This window comes from Oryctolagus cuniculus, chromosome 13, assembly GCF_964237555.1.
Source record: "Oryctolagus cuniculus chromosome 13, mOryCun1.1, whole genome shotgun sequence".
Classification (NCBI taxonomy): domain Eukaryota; kingdom Metazoa; phylum Chordata; class Mammalia; order Lagomorpha; family Leporidae; genus Oryctolagus; species Oryctolagus cuniculus.
In genome coordinates this window covers 98,029,228-98,053,310 of record NC_091444.1, presented here as the reverse complement: position 1 = coordinate 98,053,310, position 24,083 = coordinate 98,029,228, and the positions used below count along the sequence as shown (strand labels likewise).

Sequence of the window (24,083 nt, the reverse complement as noted above, 5' to 3'; positions counted from 1 at the left end):
GGCTTTGTTCCCACATTCCTGAACCTGCTGCAGATCTTCAGTATCTTCCATGTTCTCAGACCTGATTTCTGTTTCCAGGCTTCATCTCACTTCACTTGTGTGCAGCATTCGACACAACTGCTAACTTTCTTTGTGAAGCCCTTATGCTGCCTGCCAAGATCCCGTTCTCTCTCCCTCGGGCTTCTCTTCCTTCCTAAAGGGCTGTTTTTAGTGTCCTTGCTGGTTCTTCCTCATTTTCCAGCCTGTAAGTGCCAGAGTCCCAGGATCCAAGTCTCACAGCTTGCACTGTGTGTGTTCTCCTTGTTCTCTCCCCAGGCAGGACCATTCAGATCTCTGGCTGGGGGAAACCCACGCTGACTCCAGCCCACAACCAGGCCCCTGAACACTAGGTTCACACTTAACTGCCTACATGCAGCACTGCCTGGATGTCTAACAGGCATTACAAACGTAATGGATCCAAAACAAGTTTTCCTCAGGTCTTCCCTACCCCCATGAAATGGCAGCTTTGTCCTTTTGAGGCTAACAACCCAGGAGCCATCTGATTGACATCTCCAATCAACTCCACCAGCAAATCCTGCTGGAATTACCTTGATAACGTCTCCAGAATCTGACTTCTCTTGACCATCACCTTCACCTTCACTCCTGCCCAAGCTCTGTCATCTTACACCTGGACCATGGCAAAGGCTCCCGCTTCTACCCTTGCTTCTTTTTTTTTTTTTTTTTTTTGACAGGCAGAGTGGACAGTGAGAGAGAGAGACAGAGAGAAAGGTCTTCCTTTTGCCGTTGGTTCACCCTCCAATGGCCGCCGTGGCCGGCGCGCTGCAGCTGGCGCACCGCGCTGAACCGATGGCAGGAGCCAGGAGCCAGGTGCTTTTCCTGGTCTCCCATGGGGTGCAGGGCCCAAGCACCTGGGCCATCCTCCACTGCACTCCCTGGCCACAGCAGAGAGCTGGCCTGGAAGAGGAGCAACCGGGACAGAATCCGGCGCCCCAACCGGGACTAGAACCCGGTGTGCCGGCGCCACAAGGCGGAGGATTAGCCTAGTGAGCTGCGGCGCCGGCCTTACCCTTGCTTCTAAGTGGTCAGCTCCATCACACTGAGGTCACCGTGATCATTTTAAAAGGCAAATAATGCGTGTTACAGGGCCAGCATTGTAGCATAGCAGGTAGAGCTATTGACTGTGATATCAGCGTCCCATGTGGGCACTGATTCGTGTCCCAACTGGTGCTCCACTTCTGATCCAGCTCCCTGCTGGAGCTGATAAAGCAACAAAAGACGGTCCAAGTGTTTGGGCCCCTGCCACCCATGTGGGAGACCTGGATGAAGCTCCTGGCTCCTGGCTTCATCCTGGCCCTTGGCGGCCATCTGGAGATAGTCCCATCAGGTGGAAGATCTCTCTGTGACTTCCAAAATAAGTAAAAATTTTTAAAGTATCATTGCTATCTTAAAATCTACCAGGAGCTTCCCGTCTCTTCCAGAACAAAAAGCAAAGTTCTAGTGATGGCCCATAAGGCTTTTTGTAAACTTCCCAAGCCTTGTTAGCTTTGACTCCTTACCTGGAGACTTTTATTTGGTCATTCTTTTCCTTGTTTCTCCAGTGTACCAAGCAATCCTCCTCCTTGGGATCTTTGCACTTCGATTCCTCTGTCTGCAATGCTCTTCCCGTTGGTAACAGCTTGGCTCCTATGGTTACCCCAGGTATCTGTTGACATCTCACCTTATCAGAAAGGTCTTTGTTGAGACTATCTAATGGCTCCCCACCACCTTTGCTCCCTCACCCTGCTGTATTTTTCTTATACCATTTACCGCATAACATGTTACATAATTCATTTGTCTCCCACTGCAATGGACACTCCATTCGACACCAGATAAATATTTGTTGAATGAGAGGACATTTGCTTATTAAAAGGAAAAGTAAAGTATTAGAGTTCTCAAGAGGAAAAGGCTTATGGTCTATTTACACTTGCTTTATAAAAGACCAAAATCCAGTCCTGGCCTCATAAATAGGATGGGGAAAAGCTGGGTTATGTGTAAGCAAAATATGGCATTGCAACATAATATTTGAAAACTTACATAAATTCGCATATGTACCAAATTGTAAGCAGGGTAGTGGATAGCTTATCTAATGAGAGGTACCAAGTTTGCAAGTGAGCACAAACCTGTATTTCAGCCAGTAGATTAACACATCTTCCTGGAGAGGGGAAGAGCCACATGTTTGTTGCAGGTGACCAAGATTCTAGTGTGATCCTACTGGGGGGAGAATCGGGCCTCCAGCTGTGAAAGGGACTTGATACCAAATTTTGCTGCAGTTGCCAATGGGCCACAAAATAAGGATGCATTCTTGGAAATTTCCACCTACTTCTTTCTCATTTCTCTTTTTGTCTCCATCCATACCTTCCTATCAAACGCAGCATAACATATTGATTAAAAACGTGGGTTTTAGTATCAGAATTGAGCTCTGGCTTCATTCTGACTCACCAGCAGTGTGACTTTGGGCAACGTGTTGCGTTCTCAGAGGCTGTTCCTCCTCCTGTCTGAACTTGACAGGATATAGCATTGCAGGTGAAAAAGAAGTGAAATTGGATAAGTAACAGTACTGAGAAAATACATGCCCCGCTGCTGGTGGTTATCATTCATTCAGAAAAATTGTATTAAAGCACAATCATCAGGTCTTGGAAATAAAGCATTAGACTAAGTCACTTGGTCTCTGCTCTTAGCGAGTTTATATTTTGACTAAACAATATTCATACATAACTAAAAGAAGAGGCTTTGGGTTCACAGGTTTGTAGTGTGAGGTGTCCTAAGGAGAAAGACTAAGACAACGGCAACAAAAGTTCCCATTTAGAAAAGGGGACTAAAAACCTCCAGAACAGCACCCCCATCCGTGTGTGGTGAACCCACACAGGCAGGGATAACGTAAATAACAGCAGATGCTGCGGGACTTACTGACTCATGTGTTGGCCGTAATGATCACAGTTGGGTTTACCAAACTGGCCGGTTTTTTTTTTTTTTAACTTCTTCCAGGTGATACTAAAGATTCGCCAGGATTAAGAGCCAAGTTCTAGGGCCAGTGCCGTGACTCACTTGGCTAATCCTCCACCTGCGGTGCTGGCACCCTGGGTTCTAGTCCCGGTTGGGGCACAGGGTACTAGTCCCAGTTGCTCCCTTCCAGTCCAGCTCTCTGCTGTGGCCCGGGAGGGCAGTGGAGGATGGCCCACATGTTTGGGTCCCTGCACCTGCATGGGAGACCGGGAGGAAGTACCCGGCTCCTGGCTCCAGATCGGCATAGCACCAGCCATAGCAGCCATTAGGGGAGTGAACCAACGGAAAGAAGACCTTTCTCTCTGTCTCTCTCTCTCACTGTCTATAACTCTCTCTCTCTCTCTCTCTCTCTCTCACTGTCTAACTCTGCCTGGCCAAAAAAAAAAAAAAAGCCAAGCTCTAAACCCTCTGCCTCTGGCAAAACTTCAGCCTGAATTAACCCAGCTGTTCACCATGTCAGGGTCTCTAAGCAGTTGCACGTACTGTGGACTAGCAGATGGTAGATTGGACTGATCCCGTAACAGTCTCTGATTCATCACACTCAGATGGACCCTCAGCACCACCAGGCGATCTCGAAGTTTTTCAGACTTCTTTTCTCCCTAAGCCTATCTCCCTCACTTCATGACCTTCACTCAGAAAATGTCACTTACCTCCTCCCAAACAAGTCCCAAATGGAAATTTCTTTCTGCTTTGATTTTATTAATTTACTTTGAGGATTTATTCATTTGAAAGGCAGAGCAACAGAGAGAGGGTGAGAAACAAATCTCTCCACTGGTTCACTCCTCCTGTGACAGTCCGGGCTGGGTCAGGCCAAAGCCAGGAACCTAGAACTCCATCCGGGTCTCATGTGAGTGGTAGGGGTCCAGGCACTTTCCCAGGTGCGTTAACAGGGCGCTGGATCCGAAGTGGAACCCCCAGGACTTGAACTTGTAATATAGGCTACTTGCTGCACCACAATGCTGGCCCCTTTCTTCTTGCTTTTGAACTATACAGATTATCTATACTCACCCATCTGTTTACTCAGCCAACATTTATTGTGCACCCACTGTGTGCTGGGTATATGTCCTTGAACAATACAAACAGGACTCTGCCTTCCAGTGGGAAAAGTCAGTCCTATGATAACTAATTTAGACAGGAGCGTGTGCTACAGGCAACAGCGGAGTGGGAGGAAAGGTGGGATTGAGGGGTAATATTTTAAATAGAGTACTCATTGAACAGGTGGCAGTTGAGTGAACACATGAAGGTGGAACGCTGGAAACCTTCGTGGATGGCTGCAGAGAGAGCGCCTGGTAAAGGTGCTGTAGCAGGAATGAGCTTCCTGTCTGCAGGAACAATCAGGGAAGTCCTGTGCTTGGTGGGTCATAACCAAGGGGGCAGTGCTAGGGAAGGAGGTCAGGAGACCCGACTGTGAAGGATCTTGCCGAGGTGGGGAGCCTGTCTTCTGCCAAGGGCCTTTTGGATATTTATAGCATCATTCACAGGCCATAAAAATTATCACATTAAAAATTAGCCTGCTTGGTCAACCAAATGCTGCTACAGGGATATACTCAGCTCCCACCCAGGAGACAATGGCTTGAGACATCACCCCATGCCAGCAGAGAGTACCTGTTGCCCCATGTCAGCAGGAAGTAGCTCTAAAGACAGATCATTGTGCCTGCATCCCATATGGGCGCCGGTTCTAGTCCCGGCTTCTCCACTTTCAGTCCTGCTCTCAGCTATAGCGTGGGAGAGCAGTAAAAGATGGCCTAAGTCCTTGGGCCTCTGCACCCACGTGGGAGACCTAGGGGAGGCTCCTGGCTTCTGATTGGTGCAGCTCCGGCCATTGCTGCCAATTGGGGAGTGAACCAGCAGATGGAAGACCTCTCTCTCTCTCTCTCTCTCTCTCTCTCTCTTTCTGTAACTGTCTTTCAAATAAATAAAAATAAATCTTAAAGAAAAAAAGAACAGTCTGCATGGTAAGAAAGGAAACAGCAAGCCAGTACAGACGCTCCAGCATTGTCTTAAGGTTGCTATTTCAAAGCAGGAGTTGGGCTCCTGTCTACGGCCAGTTGTGTCAGCTGTGCTTGCCTTGTGCCCCTTCAGTCGCCTTCTGGTACCACTTCTCCCTTCTTTTGTATATGCAGGCTCTCCTTTCCTTTGGCTCATTTCCATTAGATCTTCAACATGTTGAATCCTGTGTTCAAAAAACCCTTCCTTGGGGCCAGTTCAAGTCCGGCTGCTCCACTTCCCATCTAGCTCTCTGCTATGGCCTGGAAAGCAGTAGAAGATGGCCCAAATGCTTGGGCCCCTGCACCCACGTGGGAGACCCAAAAGAAGCTCCTGGCTCCTGGCTTAGGTTCAGCTCAGCTCTGGCCATTGCGGCCATTTGGGGAGTGAACCAGTAGATGGAAGAAGACCTCTCTCTTTCTCTGCCTCTCTCTAATTCTGCCTTTTGAATAAATAAAATAAATCTTTAAAAAAAAAAAAACTTTCCTATTGCCCCTAGCCAGTTACTACTCTTTTACCTTCCTTCCTTCTGCCAGACTTCCACCAAGTCTTGTCCGGTTTAATTCTGCACTCCTCTGTTCATAGTTGAAGTCCCTGCAGTGGACATATGCCCCGTAGCTATGAAACCAGATTTCCCAAGGCAGCAGCTCTTCAAGAGGCAGTGCCGAGTCTTCAGGAGCCATTTGGGAATGTGTGGCGGTATTTATTGGTTATCACTTGTGTATTTTCAGTTGACCAAGGGTGAGCGATGCTACTTGCTTACTGTCCAGGAGGGATGGAGGGATGATGTCACTTGCTTGTTGGAGGGCAACATATAGCAATGCCTAGGACAGTCCTGTGTACCTCACAGTTGTCCTGTTCCAAGTGTTGATATCACTCCCTCAAGACATAAAGTCACAAATGACTTCTCTACCTGTGTTCAGTGGACATTTTTCAGTTTTTTCCTACCTGAACTCAAAGTGGCAGGCTTTTTATTTGTATTTGTTTTGAGGGATGGAGAGACAGAAGTCAGCAGACGGGAGTTAAGAGACAAATCTTTCATCTGCAGGTTCATGCCCTAAAGACATGCAGCAGCTGGGGGTGAGCCAAGTGAAAGCCTGGAACTCAACTTAGTTCTCTCACATGGCTGCCAGGGACCCAGCTGCTTCAACCATCACCCACTGCCTCACAGGGCACTGGCAGGAAGCTGGAAATCAGAAGTAGAGTCAGGACTTGAAGCCCAGATATTACATGATGGATGCAGGCATCCCAAGCAGCATCTTAACTAGTTCACAGAACACCCATCCCTGAACTCAGAGTATTTGACACTAACATCTACTCTCTGCATTGCCCTTCTCACTTGGCTTCTGTGGTACAACATGGTCCTTATTTTGTTCTGACTTCTCCAACTGTTCCTATAATCCCTTCATCCTCTTTTACTCCATTACCATCTGTTGAAGTTTCTCACAAAGTAGAGAAGTGTCGGCATAAAGTAGGGATCCATGAGTCCATCCTCCTGCAAAATAAATAATTGGCAAAAATTGTCAGAGGCAACCCTGAGTGAGCTCTGGAAACTAGTCAGAGGTTTGCAGTGACCAGGCAGACGCTTAAGAAAAGGATGACTTATATCTCTCTCTCAGAGGAGAGCTTTGCATCATTTAACTCACCTGCCCAGCCCAGCAGCAGCTTTGAAGATGACAACCTGCATTTCTTTTTTTTTTTTAAGATTTATTTGTTTATTTGAAAGAGTTACAGAGAGAGAGAGAGAGATCTTCCATCTGCTGGTTTGCTTCCTCTTTCTCTCTGCCTCTGCTCTGTAACTCTGCCTTTCAAATAAATAAATAAATCTTTTTTAAAAAAATAATGAACAAGGGGCTGGTGCTGTGGCTCAGCAGGTTAGCACCCTGGCCTGGGGCACCGGCATCCCATATGAAGCCGGTTCTAGTCCTGGCTGCTCCTCTTCCAATCCAGCTCTCTTCTGTGGCCTGGGAAAGCAGTGGAGGATGGCCCAAGTCCTTGGGCCCCTGCACCAGCATGGGAGACCTGGAGGAAGCTCCTGACTCCTGGCTTCAGATCGGCACAGCTCTGTTCCAGCCATCTGGGGAGTGAACCAGCAGATGGAAGACCTCTCTCTCTGTATCTATCTCTCTGTAACTCTGCCTGTCAAATAAATAAAATAAATCTTTAAAAAGAAATGAACAAAAGACTTGAACATATTTTTCTCTAAAAAGTTTTTTTTAAAGATTTATTTATTTATTTGAAAGTCAGTTACACACAGAGAGAAGGAAAGACAAAGAGAGAGAGAGAGGTCTTTCATTTGCTGGTTCACTCCCCAGTTGACCGCAATGGCTGGAGCTGCACCAGATCCGAAGCCAGGAGGCAGGAGCCAGAAGCTTCTTCCAGGTCTCTCATGCAGGCGCAGGGGCCCAAGGACTTGGGCCATCTTCTACTGCTTTCCCAGGCCACAGCAGAGAGCTGGATCAGAAGTGGAGCAGCCGGATCTCAAACCACCGCCCATATGGGATGCCAGCACCGCATGTGGTGGCTTTATCTGTTACATCACAGTGCTGGCCCCCCAGAAATTTTTTTTAAAGATTCATTTATTTGAAAGGAAGAGCTACAGAGAGAGAAGAAAAATATCTTCCATCTGCAGTTGCAGTCCCCAAATGGCCACAACAGTTAGGACTGGGCTTGGCTGAAGCCAGGAACCAAGAACTGCATCCTGGTCTCACATGTGTGTGGCAGGGACCCCAGTGCTTGAGCTGTCTTCTGCTGCCTTCCCTCATACATTATCAGGAAGTTGGATCAGAAGCAGAGCAGCCAGTTTCCAGGGCTCAAATGATGCCAGTGTCACAAGCAGTGGCTTAACTCTGTCAAAACGCTGGCCCACCCCCAAAAACTATTCTAATGGCTAACAGATACAAGAAAAGATGCTCATCATCATTGCTGGTTGGGGAAATGCAAATCAAAACCACAAAGAGAAACCACTTCACACTTACTAGGATGACTATAAATTAAAAGTGTTGGTAAGGATGTGGAATACTGGAAGTCTTATAAATTGCTAGTGAGAGAGTAAAAAGATGCAGTTGCTATGCAGACCACTCTGGAAGTTCCTCAGAATTTCAGAGAATTACAGTATGTCACAGCAGATCTCTTAAATGTATACTGAAGAGAATAGAAAACAGATATTCAAACAAAAACTGGCATGTGAATACTTATAGTGGTATTATTCATAGTAGCTAAAAAGTAGAAACAGCATAAATGTCCCATCAAGAGGTGAATGAGTAATCAAATCATGGTATATGCATACAATGGAATATTACTTAGCCATGAATAACAGTGAAGTGCTGATACATGCTACAACGTGGATCAGGCTTGAAAACCTGCCAAGTGAAAGAAGCCAGACACTTAAAAGCCACAGGGTGGGAGATTCCATTTACATGAAATGGCTAAAGTAGTCAAAGCTACAGACAGAAAGCAGATTCGTGGTTTCCAGTGGCTGTGGAGAGACAGGAATGAGGGGCTACTGCTGAATGAATATGGTGTTTGTTTTTTGAGTGATCAAAGTGGTCACATTTAGGTAACGGTGGTTGCCAACATTGCAGAACTGTAGACATCATCCTTGTTGCTTCTGCTTTACACACCTTATCCCATTCATCATTAGAGTCCATAGATTTTTTTTTTTTTTTTGACAGGCAGAGTTAGACAGTGAGAGAGAGACAGAGAGAAAGGTCTTCCTTCTGTTGGTTCACCCCCCAAATGGCCACTACAGCCAGCCCGCCGCGCCAATCTGAAGCCAGGAGCCAGGTGCTTCCTCCTGGTCTCCCACAGGGGTGTAGGGCCCAAGCACTTGCGCCATCCTCCACTGCCTTCCAGGGCCACAGCAGAGAGCTGAGTCCATTGATTTTACTTCCTAAGTAGTGCTCACTATTCCAGTTGCTCTGATCTGCTACCAGTCTCATCTAAGACACCATCTTCTGTCTATACAATGACCTCTTAACTGTTCGCTGAGAGCAGCCTAATGAGAAACATTTCTTTTTTCTTTCTTTTTTTAAAGATTCATTTATTTATTTTATAGAAAGGGAGAGGTATAGAGATCTTCCATCCTCTGATTCACTCCCCAAATGGCCACAACAGCCAAAGCTGAACCAGGCTGAAGCCGGAAGCCAGGTGCTTCCTCCTTGTCTCCCACAGGGTGCAGGGGCCCATTCTCTGTTTCTTTCCCAGACACATTAGCAGGGAGTTGGATCAGAATTGGAGCAGCTAGGACTGGAACCAGCATCCCATATGGCTGGTGATTTTATCCACTACACCACAATGCCAGCCCCTGAATACTCTCTTGATTTCCTTTCTCAGTTTATCCTTCCAGCAAAATCAGGACTCTAACCAATGTTCATCTGTTCACTCCTGCTCCTCTTGTAGTGGAATGTGACTCAGAAACATGTGAGGGTCTCACTTTAAATTCATGAACAGAAACTTAATGTGACCTAAAAATGCTGCCAATCAATTTCTAGTTTTTCTTCAAGTTTATTCACTCTTGCTGTTTTCATCCATTTAGGTCACTACAGTAAAATATCCACAAACTGGGTAGCTTGTAAACAACAGAGATTTATTTCTTTTTTTAAAAAAAATATTTATTTGAGGGTCTGGCACTGTGACACAACATCCCATGTGGGTGCCGGTTCTAGTCCTGGCTGTTCCTCTTCTAATCCAGCTCTCTGCTATGGCCTGGGAAAGCAGTACAAGATGGCCCAGGTGCTTGGGCCCCTGCACCCATGTGGGAGACCCAGAGGAGGCTCCTGGCTCCTGGCTTCAAATCAGCACAGCTCTGGCCATTGCAGAGATCTGGGGAGTGAACCAGCAGATGGAAGACCTCTTTCTCTCTGTTTCTCGCTCTCTCTTTCTCTCTCTCTGCCTCTCCTCCCTCTGTGTAACTCTGCCTTTCAAATAAATAAATAAATCTTTAAAAATTATTTATTTGAAAGGCCGAGTTACAGAGAAGCAAAGGAGAGATAGAGAGAGAGAGAGAGTGAGTCAGAGAGTCTTCCATCCTCTGGTTCACTCCCCAAATGGCCACAACGGCCAGAGCTGGGCTGATCCTAGGCCAGGAGCCTGGAGCTTCTTCTGGTCTCCCACATTTGTGCAAGGGCCCAAGGATTGGGCCATCTTCCTCTGCTTTCCCAGGCATATTAGCAGGGAGCTGGATCAGAAGTGGAGCAGCCGGGACCTGAACCAGTGCCCATATGGGATGCTGGCACTGCAGGTGGCGGCTTCCCCCGCTACACCACAGCACCGGCCCCTGAGCTTTATTTCTTATAGTTCTGGAGATTGGGAAGTCCATGAACAAGGAGCCAACAGCTTGGCTATCTCATGAGGACCCACTTTCTGATCCATAAATGCCACCTTCTCACGGTGTCCCCACACGCTGGACGGGATGAGGGATTTCTCTTGGACCTCTTTTATAAGGGCACTAATCCCGGTCATGACTGGTCCAGTCTCAGGGCCTAATCTCTTCCCAAAGGCCTTACCTTCTAATTACCACCACCTTGGGAGTTAAGAGTTCAACATACCAAACACAAACATTCAGACACAGCTCTCCCCTTTACCCCCTTTCTTTAGACTGTCTCATCTGTTAGCCTCTCAAAATACCCAACATTTTCTACTTTAAATCTTGCCCTCCATGTTTTTTTTTTTTTCTGTTTCCTGGACAAAACGAAACAATCAGAAGAGACCTCCTGCCTCTCCTCTGTCTCCGGATTCGCTTCCGCACTCACAGTCTCCTTGTCGGCTCACTACCTAGCACACACCAACTGTGAATGCTCTCCCTGCCGCTGTCTCAAACCAGCCTCCCTTCTTGTGTAGTACCTCAGAGGCCTGCTACCTGCCTGCAGCCCTTGAACTAAATCCTGTCACTGTTTCATACAACCCATGAGCTAAGAATGGTTATCATATTTTTTAGATGGCTGGAGAGAAAAATATGTACCAGAGACAATGTGTGGCTCACAGAGCCACAAATACTCACTGTCTGATCCTTTGCCAAAAACTGCTGATTCCTGTGTAGATCTAGATCTCTTTCCCTCTGATCTACTCAATATTGACACGGCCCTTCCCCGTTTCCTCTCCTACATTAATCAGTTTTGGGCTCCAAATTATAGTATTTTTTTTTATTCGAAAGGCAGAATCATAGAGAAGCAGAGGCAGAGAGAGAGAGAGGTCTCCCAACTGCTGGTTCACTCTCCAGATAGCCTCAACAGCCAGAGATGCACTGATCTGAAGCCAGGAGCCTGGAGCTTCTTCTAGGTCTCCCACGCAGGTTCAGGGGCCCAAGCACTTGGGCCATCTTCTACTGCTTTCTAGGCCATAACAGAGAGCTGGATCGGAAGTGGAGCAGCCGGGACTTGAAACAGCGCCCATATGGGATGTCAGCACTGCAGGCAGCGGCTTTTACCCACTACACCACAGAGCCGGGCCCCAAATTAGAGTATTTCCACCAGCGTTTGAGCATTATTATTTCTGTCATCTTTAAAAAACAAACCAAAAACCTCTCGAAACCTCTTCCCATGCCAGTCTGCCCTGTTGGTTCCGCTTTGCAAAACAGAACCCTGACATAGCAGTTGATACTTGCTGCTCCACATTCCATCTTTTTAATTCCTACCTGGACACATTCTCATCAGGCTCTCTCTCCTACCACCAAAGCAAGCACCGTTGTTAAGATCACTACCAGCTTCTGTATGCTCATCCCAGCAGTCGGCCTTCAGTCTCCATGTCATTTGTCCCGCAGCAACATTGGACAAAGTGAATCACTTCTCCTCCTTGATAAACTCTCTGCACTTGATTTCCAGATCTCTACGCTGTGCCTTCTCCCTCCATCCCTGGATTCTTCCTTCCTGCTCAGATTCTTCTCCCGGATCTCTTCACCCCAGAGTACCCCAGGGCTCAGTTTGTCTCCACCAGAGCACTGGATGGCTCTTACCCAGCTTCATGGCTTTCAAATCTATCCTTTAGCTGACAGCTCCCAAACTTATATGTAACCTTAATGTCTCTCCAAGTTCAGATTCTTATGTCTGTCTTCCTACCTGTATAAAATATCTAAATTTTTTTAAAAAAATGAAATTATTAAAGTATAGGTGAATGAGACCAGCGCCGCGGCTCACTAAGCTAATCCTCCGCCTGCGGCACCGGAACACCGGGTTCTAGTCCCGGTCAGGGCGCCAGATTCTGTCCCAGTTGTCCCTCTTCCAGGCCAGCTCTCTGCTGTGGCCCGGGAGTGCAGTGGAGGATGGCCCAGGTCCTTGGGTCCTGCACCCGCATGGGAGACCAGGAGAAGCACCTGGCTCCTGTCTTCGGATCAGCGCGGTGTGCCGGCTGCAGCGGCCATTGGGGGTGAACCAACAGAAAAGAAAGACCTTTCTCTCTGTCTCTCTCTCTCTCTCACTGTCCACTCTGCCTGTCAACAAATAAATAAATAAATAGGCCAGCGCCGCGGCTCATTAGGCTAATCCTCCTCCTAGCGGCGCCAGCACACCGGGTTCTAGTCCCGGTCGGGGCGCTGGATTCTGTCCTGGTTGCTCCTCTTCCAGGCCAGCTCTCTGCTATGGCCTGGGAGTGCAGTGGAGGATGGCCCAAGTGCTTGGGCCCTGCACCCGCATGGGAGACCAGGATAAGCACCTGGCTCCTGCCTTCAGATCAGCACGGTGCACTGGCTGCAGCGCGCCAGCCGCGGCAGCCATTAGAGGGTGAACCAATGGCAAAAGGAAGACCTTTCTCTCTGTTTCTCTCTCTCACTGTCCACTCTGCCTGTAAAAAATAAAAATAAGTAAATAAATAAATAAAATTTAAAAAAAGAAGTGCTGAAGTAAAGGGTTACCTCCAGACCACCGATAGCTAGGTCAGTTCAGCTCTGTCCCTATTTCCAGTCACTCACACACACAGACTGGGCTCTGTGGGAATCTCAGAATAAAATCTCAGGCAGTGTGTTCTCGGCTATAGCAAAGTCTGCCAAAGCGTGCGGTGAAAGGACAGTTGATAGGGTACCCTACCCTCATCAGCCCGTCTCTGCTCCTGCTACAAACCCGTGCACAGGTGTGAGCTTCCCATGGAGCAGCACCTCTGCTCCACAGATGGACCCAGCTGAGCAGACCAGCACGCATAACTGGCTCCCCGATAGCGAGAGGACTTGCTTATCTAGGACCACAGCCGGGGCTGTCCTGGATGACAAAGGAGTGACTGCTATTTGTCATCTGCTATGCCTACAGCGACACCGGTTCCAGTTTTCCACTTCTAATACCCACTTTAAAATTTCTTTTTGAAATAAATTGGATTTCCAACATTGAAATGATTTAAAGAAAAGCAGTGAAAACAAGTTGGGCATAAAAATATAGCAGAAATTGGTCAGTGCAGGAAGTTAAAGAAACTTTTCTGTAAAGCATGTCATCTGTCTGGGGTGTCTGATGTGAGAAAAATGGGGCAGAACTTGCGGTAACTCCAAGTGGTAAAAGGTGAGGGGTAGAGCCAACTCTGCCTAGAAGTAAAAAAAAAAAAAAAAAACAAACACCTTTTGCCTGGGCATCTGAGGGGCTCTCAGCTCTCTACTCGCTCCTCCCCCACTTGTCCCTTGTCACTTGTCACTCACACTAGAGTGTGTGCCTCCCTGTGTCTTCCGCTGCCCCTCAGCCATCATTGCAGACTTGCTTCCCCTCTTCAAACACTGCGTGTGCATATATCTGCTAAGGGACCGATGTGCAGAGTGCATGAAGAATTCTCTACCACTCAACAAACCAGAAAATTGACAACTCTGAATAGATGCTTTTGCGAAGAATGTCTCCAAATAGGCTGTAACAAGAAGATACTGTGTCACATTCATTAGGATTGCTGTTAAAAACCAAAAGCAAGGGGCCAGCATTGTGGCTTAGCAGGCGCCAGCATCGCATATGGGTGCCGGTTCAAGACCCAGCTACTCCGCTTCTGATCCCAAGTGTTTGGGCCTCTGCCACCGACATGGGAGACCCAGATGAAGCTCTTGGTTCTTGGCTTTGGCCTGGCCCAGCTCTGGCGATTGCCACCCTTTGGGAAGTGACCCAGCAGATGGAAGATTCTGTCTCTGCCCCACCCCCACCCCCTAACTCTGCCTTTCAAAATAAATCTTAAAAAAATAAAAGGTATACTTGGGGCAATTAGTACAAGAACCAAGGCCTCAATTATTTAAAAAAAGAAAAAGAGAAACAGAAAATCAGTGCTGGTTAAGGATATGGGGGACTTGGAACCCTCCTGCACTGCTAATAGGGAGGTAAAGATGGTTCAGCTTTTGTGGAAAGCAGTTTGTCAGTTCCTCAAAAAAGTAAAAAGCGATTTGCCATATAACTAGTAATTCCACAAAAGAAAGCAGGAACGCAGACAGACTGTTATACACCAGTGTTCATAGCATTATTCACCATAGCCAAAAGGTGGAAGCAACCTAAGTGTCTATTGATAGATGTCGCTCCCCGTCTTCGTGGAGGAACGACACAGGACCCTGCGCTGTTCTTTTGTCTGCTCGGCCCTCCCCGGGTTTGCTGCTGGTTCTTCCCGGGTTGGCTACCGTCCCTTCCACCTCCGTGGAAGGGTGGCTCCCCCTGCCACTTTCCCCACTTCCGCAGGGGAGCGGCACACCGCCGGCCGGCTCTCTCGGGGGCTGCTCAGATGTTCCTCAGGTGTTCCTGGTGCATGTTGTCTCTCTCCTCCTTTATAGTCCTCTTCCACCAATCCCAACTCTGCTACCCACACGCCGAGTACGCTGCCCTCCTCCAATCAGGAGCAGGTCCTACAGTTTATTGGTTGAACTGGAGGCAGCTGTGTAGAAGCTGTTTCCTCCTCTCCCAGCGCCATATTGTGGGAGAGCAGATGCATAGAATAAGTCTTAATTCCAGTAACTTAGTCTAGTCCGAGTTGCTCCCAGTTGCTCCCCACAATAGATAAATAAAATATGGTTTATATGTGGAATAGAATATTATTCATTATTTTTAAAAGTGATTTTAAAATTATTCGAGAGGCAGAGAAGCAGACAGAGAGAGACAGACAGAAAGCTCTCACCCACTGGTTTAACCCCCATGTGTCTGCAACGTCTAGCGCTAGGCTGGGACCAAAGCCAGGAGCCTGGAATACATCCAGGTCTCCCGTGTGGATGGGAAGGATCCGATTACTCAAGCCACCACAGCTGCCTCTGAGGGTCCACACTGGCAGAAAGCCAACTGAAGTCAGGAGCCAGAGCCAGGAATTGATCTCAGATACTCTGATGTAGGGTTCGGGTGTTTTTAACTGCTAGGCTAAAGGCTTATTTGAAGGGAGGAATTTTTTAAGATTGATTGATTGATTTGAAAGAGTTACATGGAGAGAGAGAGCAAGTGATCTTCCATCCGCTGGTCCACTCCCCAAATGGTTGCAATGGCCAAGGCTGGGCCAGGCCCAAACCAGGAACCAGGAGCTTCTTCCAGGTCTCCCACATGGGTGGCAGGGGCCCAAGCATTTGGGCCGTCTTCCACTGCTTTCCCAGATGCACTAGCAGGGAGCTGTGTCAGAAGCAAAGCAGCTGGGACTCAAACCGATGCTTATATGGGATGCTGGCATCGCAGGCAGCAGCTTAACACACTGTGCCACAGCACTGGCCCCTCAAGGAAGGAAATTTTGAGACATACTACAGCACGGATGAACCTTAAAGATCTTAGGCTACAAATGTGTGGTTTTAGTTCCATGAAGTCAAATTCTTGGAGACAGAAAGTAGACTGGTTACCAGGACTGGGGAAAGTGTGGCTAAGGGTGAGCTCTTGCCCTGAGTACAGTGTTTCAGTTTGATGGAAGAAGTTCTGGAGGGTGATGGCACAGCTAGGAATGAACACTTTAGAAATGGTTTTGGACACTCTGAGGAGTTATTATCCACGTACATAAAATCCAGTGTGACTGTATGTCTCAAGGGAGATGGATAACCCGACATACAGCGCAGCTCACCCCTTCTCACAAAGCCTCAACGTCAACATCATCTGCATGGTGTGATTGTTTGCTTGAGCACATGTGTGTTCACTCACTGAGGATCTAGACTGGGGGAGCACTGCTTCTGGGGCCCCATGTTAGGCCTTCTTTTGCAGCCGTGGTTGTATCACAGAAGAGCAGGCTGGACAGACGAGGAGGCCCTGGCAGTCTTGTACCAGGAAGTTAGCCCCAAACAGAAGCACGGGTCACCCAACTGATTGATGTACGGAACAACTCTGCTCTGCCAGAGAGCGGCAGAACTGCCCTAGCAGTGGCCCAGGCCTGTTTTATCCAGATTACTTTGCAGGACAAAGTCTCTGCAGACTTTTTGCAAAACAGGACATGTCCTGTACAAAACATGGAGTCCAGGGAAAGAAACCTTATGAATTTTTTTTTCTTCCCATATGCAAAGCAGAAAGAGAGAGAGAGAGAAAATGAATGAATCTTCCTTCTGCTGGTTCACTCCCCTAAATGCCTGAAACAGCTTGGGCTGGGCCAAGTCAAAGCTACTGTCTCCCACATGGATGTCAGGAGCCCAGATACTTGAGCCAACACCTGACGGCTCCCTGGGTGTGCATTAGCAGGGAGCTGGATCAGAAGCGGAGTAGCTGGGGCGTGAAACAGGCACTCCCATACGAGATTCAGGTGTCTCAAACAGTAGCTGAATCATTGCACCTCATGCCTGCCCCATGGGTAAGCAGCATTTTTGGTAGAAAAGCTTTCTTATTTTGATTTTTTTTCCCATAATTTTATCAGCTTTTTACAAGATGCTGCAATTTCTCTCTTGCAGTGAAGGGCTGCTTGTTTTTTACTAGAAACTACATACACCAGCAACATTTCTCCGAGAGAGAGTTTGGAGAAGAAACCAGCTCTTTAACTGTCTTCCTGCCTGTGATTCTTCCTCCTTATTCCCTGCTGTCCCACTCGTGTCCTCCCGTCCCAATGCCCCATCCCTGTCACATCCTGGGGCAGCATGCCACTCTGCAGTCCCAGTATGGCAGCAGGAGGCTCACTGTGAACACAAAAGGACAAGTGAGTGTGACTGCCTCCTGCGGGAGTGTCTCAGTCTCAAGTTGTTTAGCCAGTGGATGGTGTCACCAGGCAGGCTATGCGCACTCTTCAGCTCCCCCAGCGGCCTGTCACTTCTTCAAAGGCTTCTGTATTACCTTTCAGCTATTTGTCTGTCTTTGAATCCGAACAGAAGGCGGCAAGTGTTTTCTTGGGGCCCTTTTATTCTGAATTGTAGAGAGATGGCACCTACTTTGAGGTCTTTGTTAAAGTAAAATGCGCTTGTAGAAAGTGTGGTGGAGGCAGCTGGCTGACTTAGTGGTTAAGAGCTTCCATCCTGTATTACAGGGCCTGGGTGTGAGTAGCAGTTCTGCTTCTATCCCACTGTCCTGCGTAGCACGCTGTGGGAGGCAGCAGCCAATGGCTCAAGCAATTGGGTCCCTGCTACTCAAGTGGGAGACCCAGACAGAGTTTCAGACTCCTGCCTTAGGCCTGGCCCAACCGCAGCTGTGAAGGGCATTTTGGGAGTGAACCAGCAGACAGGAAATCTCCATCTGACTCTTTTTCTCTGCCTTTCATAAATAAAAATAGATAAATGAAATATTTTTAAAAGGGTGGGTTTTTATTTTTTTAAAAGATTTTATATATTTACATGAGAGGTAGAGTTACAAACAGAGAGAGAGACAGATACAAAGGTCTCCCACCTGCTAGTTCACTCCCCAAATGGCGGCAATGGCCAGAGATAACCCTGTCTCTCTATGTCATGGAACCTACTTCTATCAAACCTTCCACAGTCAGTATTCTGTTCATAGTCTGAATTCCACAAGATAGACCAAGGCTGTGGTTTAATTTGTGTGCAATAGAATTGCCAAGTACCTAGTTTTTTGAGGAAATATTACAAATCCACTCATGTAGCTATCCAGTGGTCTGACATTTATCAAGTCTCACGATCGTTTGCGGACGACATGGCTTTTACAGGAACCCCTTTGATGCCTCCCCATGGCCTGTGCTTTAAGGCCCCCGCATCGAGAGCACTGCAGCAGGGGGCCCACGCGGCACTCAGCGGCAGGTGCATGCCCCTGCACCCAGTCCAGCAAGGGCACGTGACTCCGCAGGCAGGGCTGCACGTCTAGACGACGCCTTGTCTGCCGGCCAGGCGGCGTGCGGTCGCCCGCGTGGCCGTACCCAGTTGTTCCCCGCTCTAGTGTTTTCCATCCGGCTGGCATTCCTTCATCACCACGCAGCCTGCTGGAGAAAGAAATGTTCATCAGCTATGTCCAAAAGACAGGCCATCCGAAATCCGTATTTTAAAGTTAGATTTCATTTTCGCAATTCTAAAACACATTTGTGATGATTTTCTGTGTGGAAGTCCTTACATGTTGGAAGGAATAGTGACCTGTTTACATGGTGAGTAAATTTACCTGTGGAACCAAATACCAAAGCCCTGTCACAAGAGGCCTCCTCGTGGTGTCCTTCTCCTTTTCTTTCTTAGTAGACTCCATTTTCACGGGAGTCCCTCTGTTCAGAAGAAGGTTCATTTCCACATTTCCCCTGCAGCCGGGTGATGTGTGCCCAACGGGAGATAAGCAGAAGTGGTGGGCAGAACTTCCAGGCAAGAGCCGCAAAGGGAAAGGGCTGCTCCGCTTCCCTCCTCCATCCCAGCTGCAATGTGAACGTGGCAGCCGGAGCTTGAGCAGCCTTCTCGCACCAGAGGGGCAGCCACGGGCTCAGGGTAGAGCAGCGGCAGGAGCCTGGCGTCAGGCCCACGTCCCTGCAGCTGTCGAGAGTCTACCTCTGGGTGTGTTTATCTCAGAGAAACTAGCTTACTGCTTCATTAGGCCACTGATTTTTTGGATTTAATCAATAGACGCAAATACATAGAGAAAATTTATTCTTTTGGAAATTTGCGGTATGATGCTCTAAGTGGTTTAATTTTGGCTTTATTGTGGCATCTCCATCGAGTAGTTATTCAGATCTGAATGATGTCCTGTAGTACTGGTGGGTAATAATAATAATAATAATGTCAGTAACAAGAATGCCGGCTCCTTCTTCTCCTTCCGAGGGCATCAGTACCTTCACCATCGTCCTTCTCCTTGAAGGAATTCTTTGCTTTGACAAGTGGAAATTGGTTCTCTAAGGCAAATCACTTGCTAATTCAAAGCTGCTGAAATGCAGTTTTCATTTTTCATTCTTGTATCCAGTCCAGGTCACTGTCACGGGCAGGCTGTGTTCTGACCAAAACAAAACAAAGCAAAACAAAAAAACTACGCGTTGCATTGATAGTGACTCTGTGGCAGGAGGGTTGCGTCTGCAGTGCTGGTGAGGTTTTCCTCACCGACCCAGAGAGTAACTGTGTCTGTTTGCCTCGTGATTGTCCATGCAGCTGCGCATATGTCTAGATACTTCCCTGCGTTATAATCTCATCATAATAAAGAGGTGTGGGTGATATTTCAGTTGAAACCATCCAGCAGTTTTAACTTTCAGAAAGTTTTCAGATTTTCTCTATGTAGCATCTACTTTAGCTGATACCATTAAAATATAGGATTTAACTAAAATAGGACCACCTCAGATCTTTCACGGAACTAGGTTAGAACTGATGGATGGAAAGGTCAGATTTTAAAAGTTTTCTCAGAAAAAGAACTATGCTTGGACAAGGCACCTGCCTGTTTTGAGTTTCACTTGCTCTATTAGAGGTGTGATAATCCTTGCCTGCCAATCTCACAAAGTTGTGAAATCTCACAGTGAGATATGGGGAGACCTTTGAACAAGCATTTTACAAGCCTCTTCTTATTAATATACAGATTTTACTACCTATGGATATGGTCCAGATTAACTCCAGTTACCTGCAGTTCTGGATCCATAGAGGGCTCGTGTTAGTTGGGTTAAGCAGCGCTGGCTGACTTCTCCGTGAATTCCAGCAATGTCCCTTCCTCCATCACCATCGCTCCTCCATCACGTCACAGCCCAGTGAGTCGGGTGGATCTGCCTGGTGGCTGTCCTTCGGTTCTGGGACCCACAGTGCTACACCTCACACCTCTGCCATCTCAAAGTCCTTTGCTTCCAGCCTCAGCGGGAAAGAGAAAACTAGGAACTCAGGCTCGTCCCTTTCGGTGTGGGACGGACGCCATCCTGTGTCTTTCTCATCACCGTCCTCTGGCCCTTAACAGCTCTAGGGGAACACCTGGGTATTGTGAACATTCTTATACAGGTGACTTGAAAGGTAGCTACTACCTGATTGAAAGTGGGCATTTGTAAGTTGAAGTCTGTGAAATGGCTTTACGATATCCAGAACTCCCACGAAATTCATGTAACCATTTGAGCTGGTTTTGTGATGTTTATTTTTCTAGAGAAAGGCCCCATAGCTTTCACTTGATTTCAAGGAGAAATATGAAAAAAAAGGAAAACACAGCAGTGACTGACTGTTGACTTAAGGCAAGGGGAGAGAAGCCAGGGGATTGGCTGTCATTCTTCCTTTTATCTTTGCCATTAGCTACAGTTTACTGTCTCCTTAACACGGGCGGCTGGCTTGCTTTCTGTAGTAAGCATTTTCCATATCTTCAGTCTTCACATTGCCCTGCAAGGCAGGTGTTCTTATCCCCTTTGTGCAAACAGGGAATCAGGCAGCAGGCATTTCTGACCACACGGCTCGGAGAAGGGAGGGACTAGAATCGGAATCCAGGACTATTTAGCTCGACCACCTCCCTGTCACATTGATCAGTTTTGGGTGTTTACTGCCCGCTCTGAAGGAGATGTAAAAGACAGTAGAGCCTGGGCATATTCGTGACTTTTTTTCTCCTCTGCAAACTGAACAAAACATCAAGGTTTAGTGGATAACATCCTGGGCGTTTCTGTATGTAGCTGGATTGACAGACTAAACGCTGATGAAGAAGACCTGCCGCATACACACCTGGCTGCAATGGGGTGGCGCGGCTGGTTAAGCCTCTCTCTGCCTGCGGCGCTAGCAGTCCGTTAGGGTGCTGGTTCGTGTCCCAGCTGCTCCTCTTCTGATCCAGCTCCCTGCTAATGACCTGGGAAAGCAGCAGCAGATGGCCCTAGTGCCGGGGCACCTGGGAGAGTAGGAATAAGCCCTGGCTCCTGGCTTCAGTCTGGCCCAGTGCCATCACGACCATTTGGGTAGTAAACCAGCAGATGGAAGACCTCTCTGTCTCTCTCACTCTTTCTCTCTGTAACTACCTTTCAAATAAATAAATGAATCTTTAAAAAAAACAAAAAGGAACTGGCTGCAAATAGAAAAAAATCCAACTAGCACAAAAGAAAAGTGAAAAAATTGTTCCTTGGTTCGTGTTTTGATGAAGAGATGGACAGACAGAAATGTTTGTACTGATTTTGCAAATAATTTGATTTAGCTGATGAGACCATTTCTGTTTTTATTCTAAAAACTTCATTCTACATTTTTTTCTGAATTTTCTGAATTTTAACTTCAAATATTAAAGCCGATCTAAAACACTGAATATTCTCCTAAAGGACCAGGCGCCATGAACCATCTCCTCGGGCGCTCTGGAGAAGGCTGGGAGCTGTCACCACACAGCAGCCTTGGCAGGGTGGCCAGCGGGCTGTTTTCCATGTTTCTTTGTCTTTTGTGTAACGGAATCAGAAGTAGCAAGTTGTACCTCAGCTAGGACTTCAGTTTTGTTTTTCTTTTGCTGTTGCTGCAAACGGCAAAAACCAAGTCCAACTTTCTTAAGCGAAATGGAATTTATGGGAAGAGCTTAGAGAATTCCTGGAAAGCTGGTGGGAGCAAACTTGGACAAAGAACAGGGATGAAGTTGCTGTCGAAGGTCAGGAAGCCAAGTTCTCAGCAGAATCCAGGCAGCAGTAACCTCTGTCCACTTTTGAGTCCTTAAGGTCGCTTCACAGACTCGAAGGTCAAAGTCCCAGGGAGTGTCTGATCGTCCACGGCTAAATCTCAGGCTCAACAGTCCCTATCCCTGCTACTGCCCCACCCCTCCGCCGCTGGCCAGACAGCCACTCCTTCTCCAGCTACACAGGTTAGAGGACTCTCCACAGCAGAGAGCAGGACGCCAGCGGGACAGACAGACAGCAGTAGCTGCCCCCAATCATCTCCGTGACCCTCAGCCCGGCTCTTTGTGACCTTTTAAGAAAAGGACACCAAAAAGTCAGATGTCTGATTCAGATTTCTTAGCTTGGCTCCTTACATGAAATTAAAATGCTAATTAAATACTTAAGGAATATATTAATTTAGAAATACTACTCATCTCTTGATGACTGTTGCGTCTTTGCCAGTATTTATCAGAGTAACAAAAACTGAATAGAGGAAGGATTTGATTTTACTAAAGGGGGTACAGTAAGGAGAAGAAAGAAGAAACTGAGTTGCTAGTTAATAACAGAAGTAAGGAGAAGTAGGCGGAAACAAGGGATGAAGAGACGGCCTGCGAAGAGGAGAGAACACAGTCAGAAACGGGGGTGCAGGCCTGGTGACTTTGTCCCACAGCCCTTCCTGCCCCCCCAAATCCCTCACCACCCTCCTCTTCCCGTGCTCAACTCACTGCTCGGAGCAGTCCCACTGAGTTCTCTGGACCCGGACACTCATGCAACCCCAGGTCTCGTACGGGGTTTAGGGTTCATCCAGATCCCAGAAAACCAGGACAACCAGCTCCCACAAGGCCTAGCCCCCCTGCAGGATGAAATCAGGAGCTCCAAAAACTGGTGCTGCAGCAACAGTGAGGGTGGGCGTGGACAGAGATGACCCTGAGTGACCAGGGACATGTCCCTCCCTTTTCCACTCCTTTTTTTTTTTTCTTTATCCAAAACTTCTCAAGGGAGCAATTTCCAGGGAAGCTCAGTCAAGCAAACCAGAGATACAGCAACAGGATCTGTAAGTGATGGTCTCCTTTGAAAATGAATGGCTGTTTTAGGCAAATAAGTGCAGTACGCAACTATTCTGATCAAAGTAGGGAGACTTAGACAGAAAAAAAATAGTGTGATAAGATCTTCCTATGCCCTGCTTTCTGAGAGAACATTTTTCTTTGCCCTTTTTTGGCAGTCACCCTTGAGTGACTTATTAACAGCATGTCTCGACTGTGGACAAGTTTTGCTGTATTTTGTAAATAAAAAAAATTTTTTTTCTATCCAACATAGCAGGCATGGGAACTAAAAAATAGAGAATATCAAGACCGAGACTTAATGAAGAGGAGTGGGTGTTCAGCATAGCAGTTAAGCCACTACCTGAGATGCCACATCCGATATCGGAGTGCCTGGGTTCAAGTCCTGGCTCCTCCTCTGATTCCAGAGTCCTGCTGATGCGCACCCTGGGAGGCAGCAGGTGATGGCTCAGGTGGTTGGGTTCCTGCCACCCATCTGGGAGACCTAAACTGCGTGCCTGGCTGGCTCCTGGCTTTGACCTGACCCAGCCCTGAGTGTTGTGTGCATTTGAGAAGTAAACCAGTAGTTGGGAGATTTGACTCTGTCTTTCAAATGCAATAAATAATTTTTAAAATGAAAACAATTTTGAAAAACTCAGTCATATCCTGAGTATGGGCTTATTTAGCTATCCAGAATGCAATTTTAAAAAAATTTATTTATTTATTTTGAAGTCAGAGAGAGAGAGATCTTCCATCTGCTAGTTCACTCCCCAAACGGCCCCAGCACCCAAGGCTTGGAGCTGGGCCAAAACCAGGAGCCAGGAGCTTCATCTGAGCCTCCCACGTGGGTGCAGGAGCCCAAGCACTTGGGTGATCTGCTGCTGCTTTCCCAGGCACATTAGCAGGGAATTGGATCACAAGTGGAGCAGCTGGGATTCAGACAGGCACCCGTATGAAATCCAGCCCTGCGGATGGCAGCTTAACCAGGTGAGCCATAGGGCCAGCCCCAGAAACACAATTTTCTTTTTTTGGAGGATTTATTTATTTGAGTTTTTGTCAGAGTTGCAGAGATAGAGGGATAGACAACGGAATGCATTTTTTACTTGAACTGGAAGGTTGATTTAGGCCTAGATGGAGAAGAATGTGCACCAGGAGGAAGTACTCCAGTAGCTTGAGTGTTTGCAGCAGGCAGGCTCTGAACTAGTGAGACAAATGAAGGCCTAG

General features: G+C 47.4%; 1 protein-coding gene across 1 annotated transcript in view; it reads right to left on the bottom strand.

Annotated features, from left to right (window-relative positions):
• LOC103346384 (WW domain-containing adapter protein with coiled-coil-like) overlaps nt 1-10,491 on the bottom strand; it is a 53,549-nt gene extending 43,058 nt beyond the window's left edge. The window contains exon 1 of the mRNA XM_070054994.1: nt 10,419-10,491. Within this exon, the coding sequence (XP_069911095.1) occupies nt 10,419-10,491 (73 nt within the window). The remainder of the gene's footprint in view (nt 1-10,418) is intronic.
• Between the last annotated feature and the right edge of the window lie 13,592 nt (nt 10,492-24,083).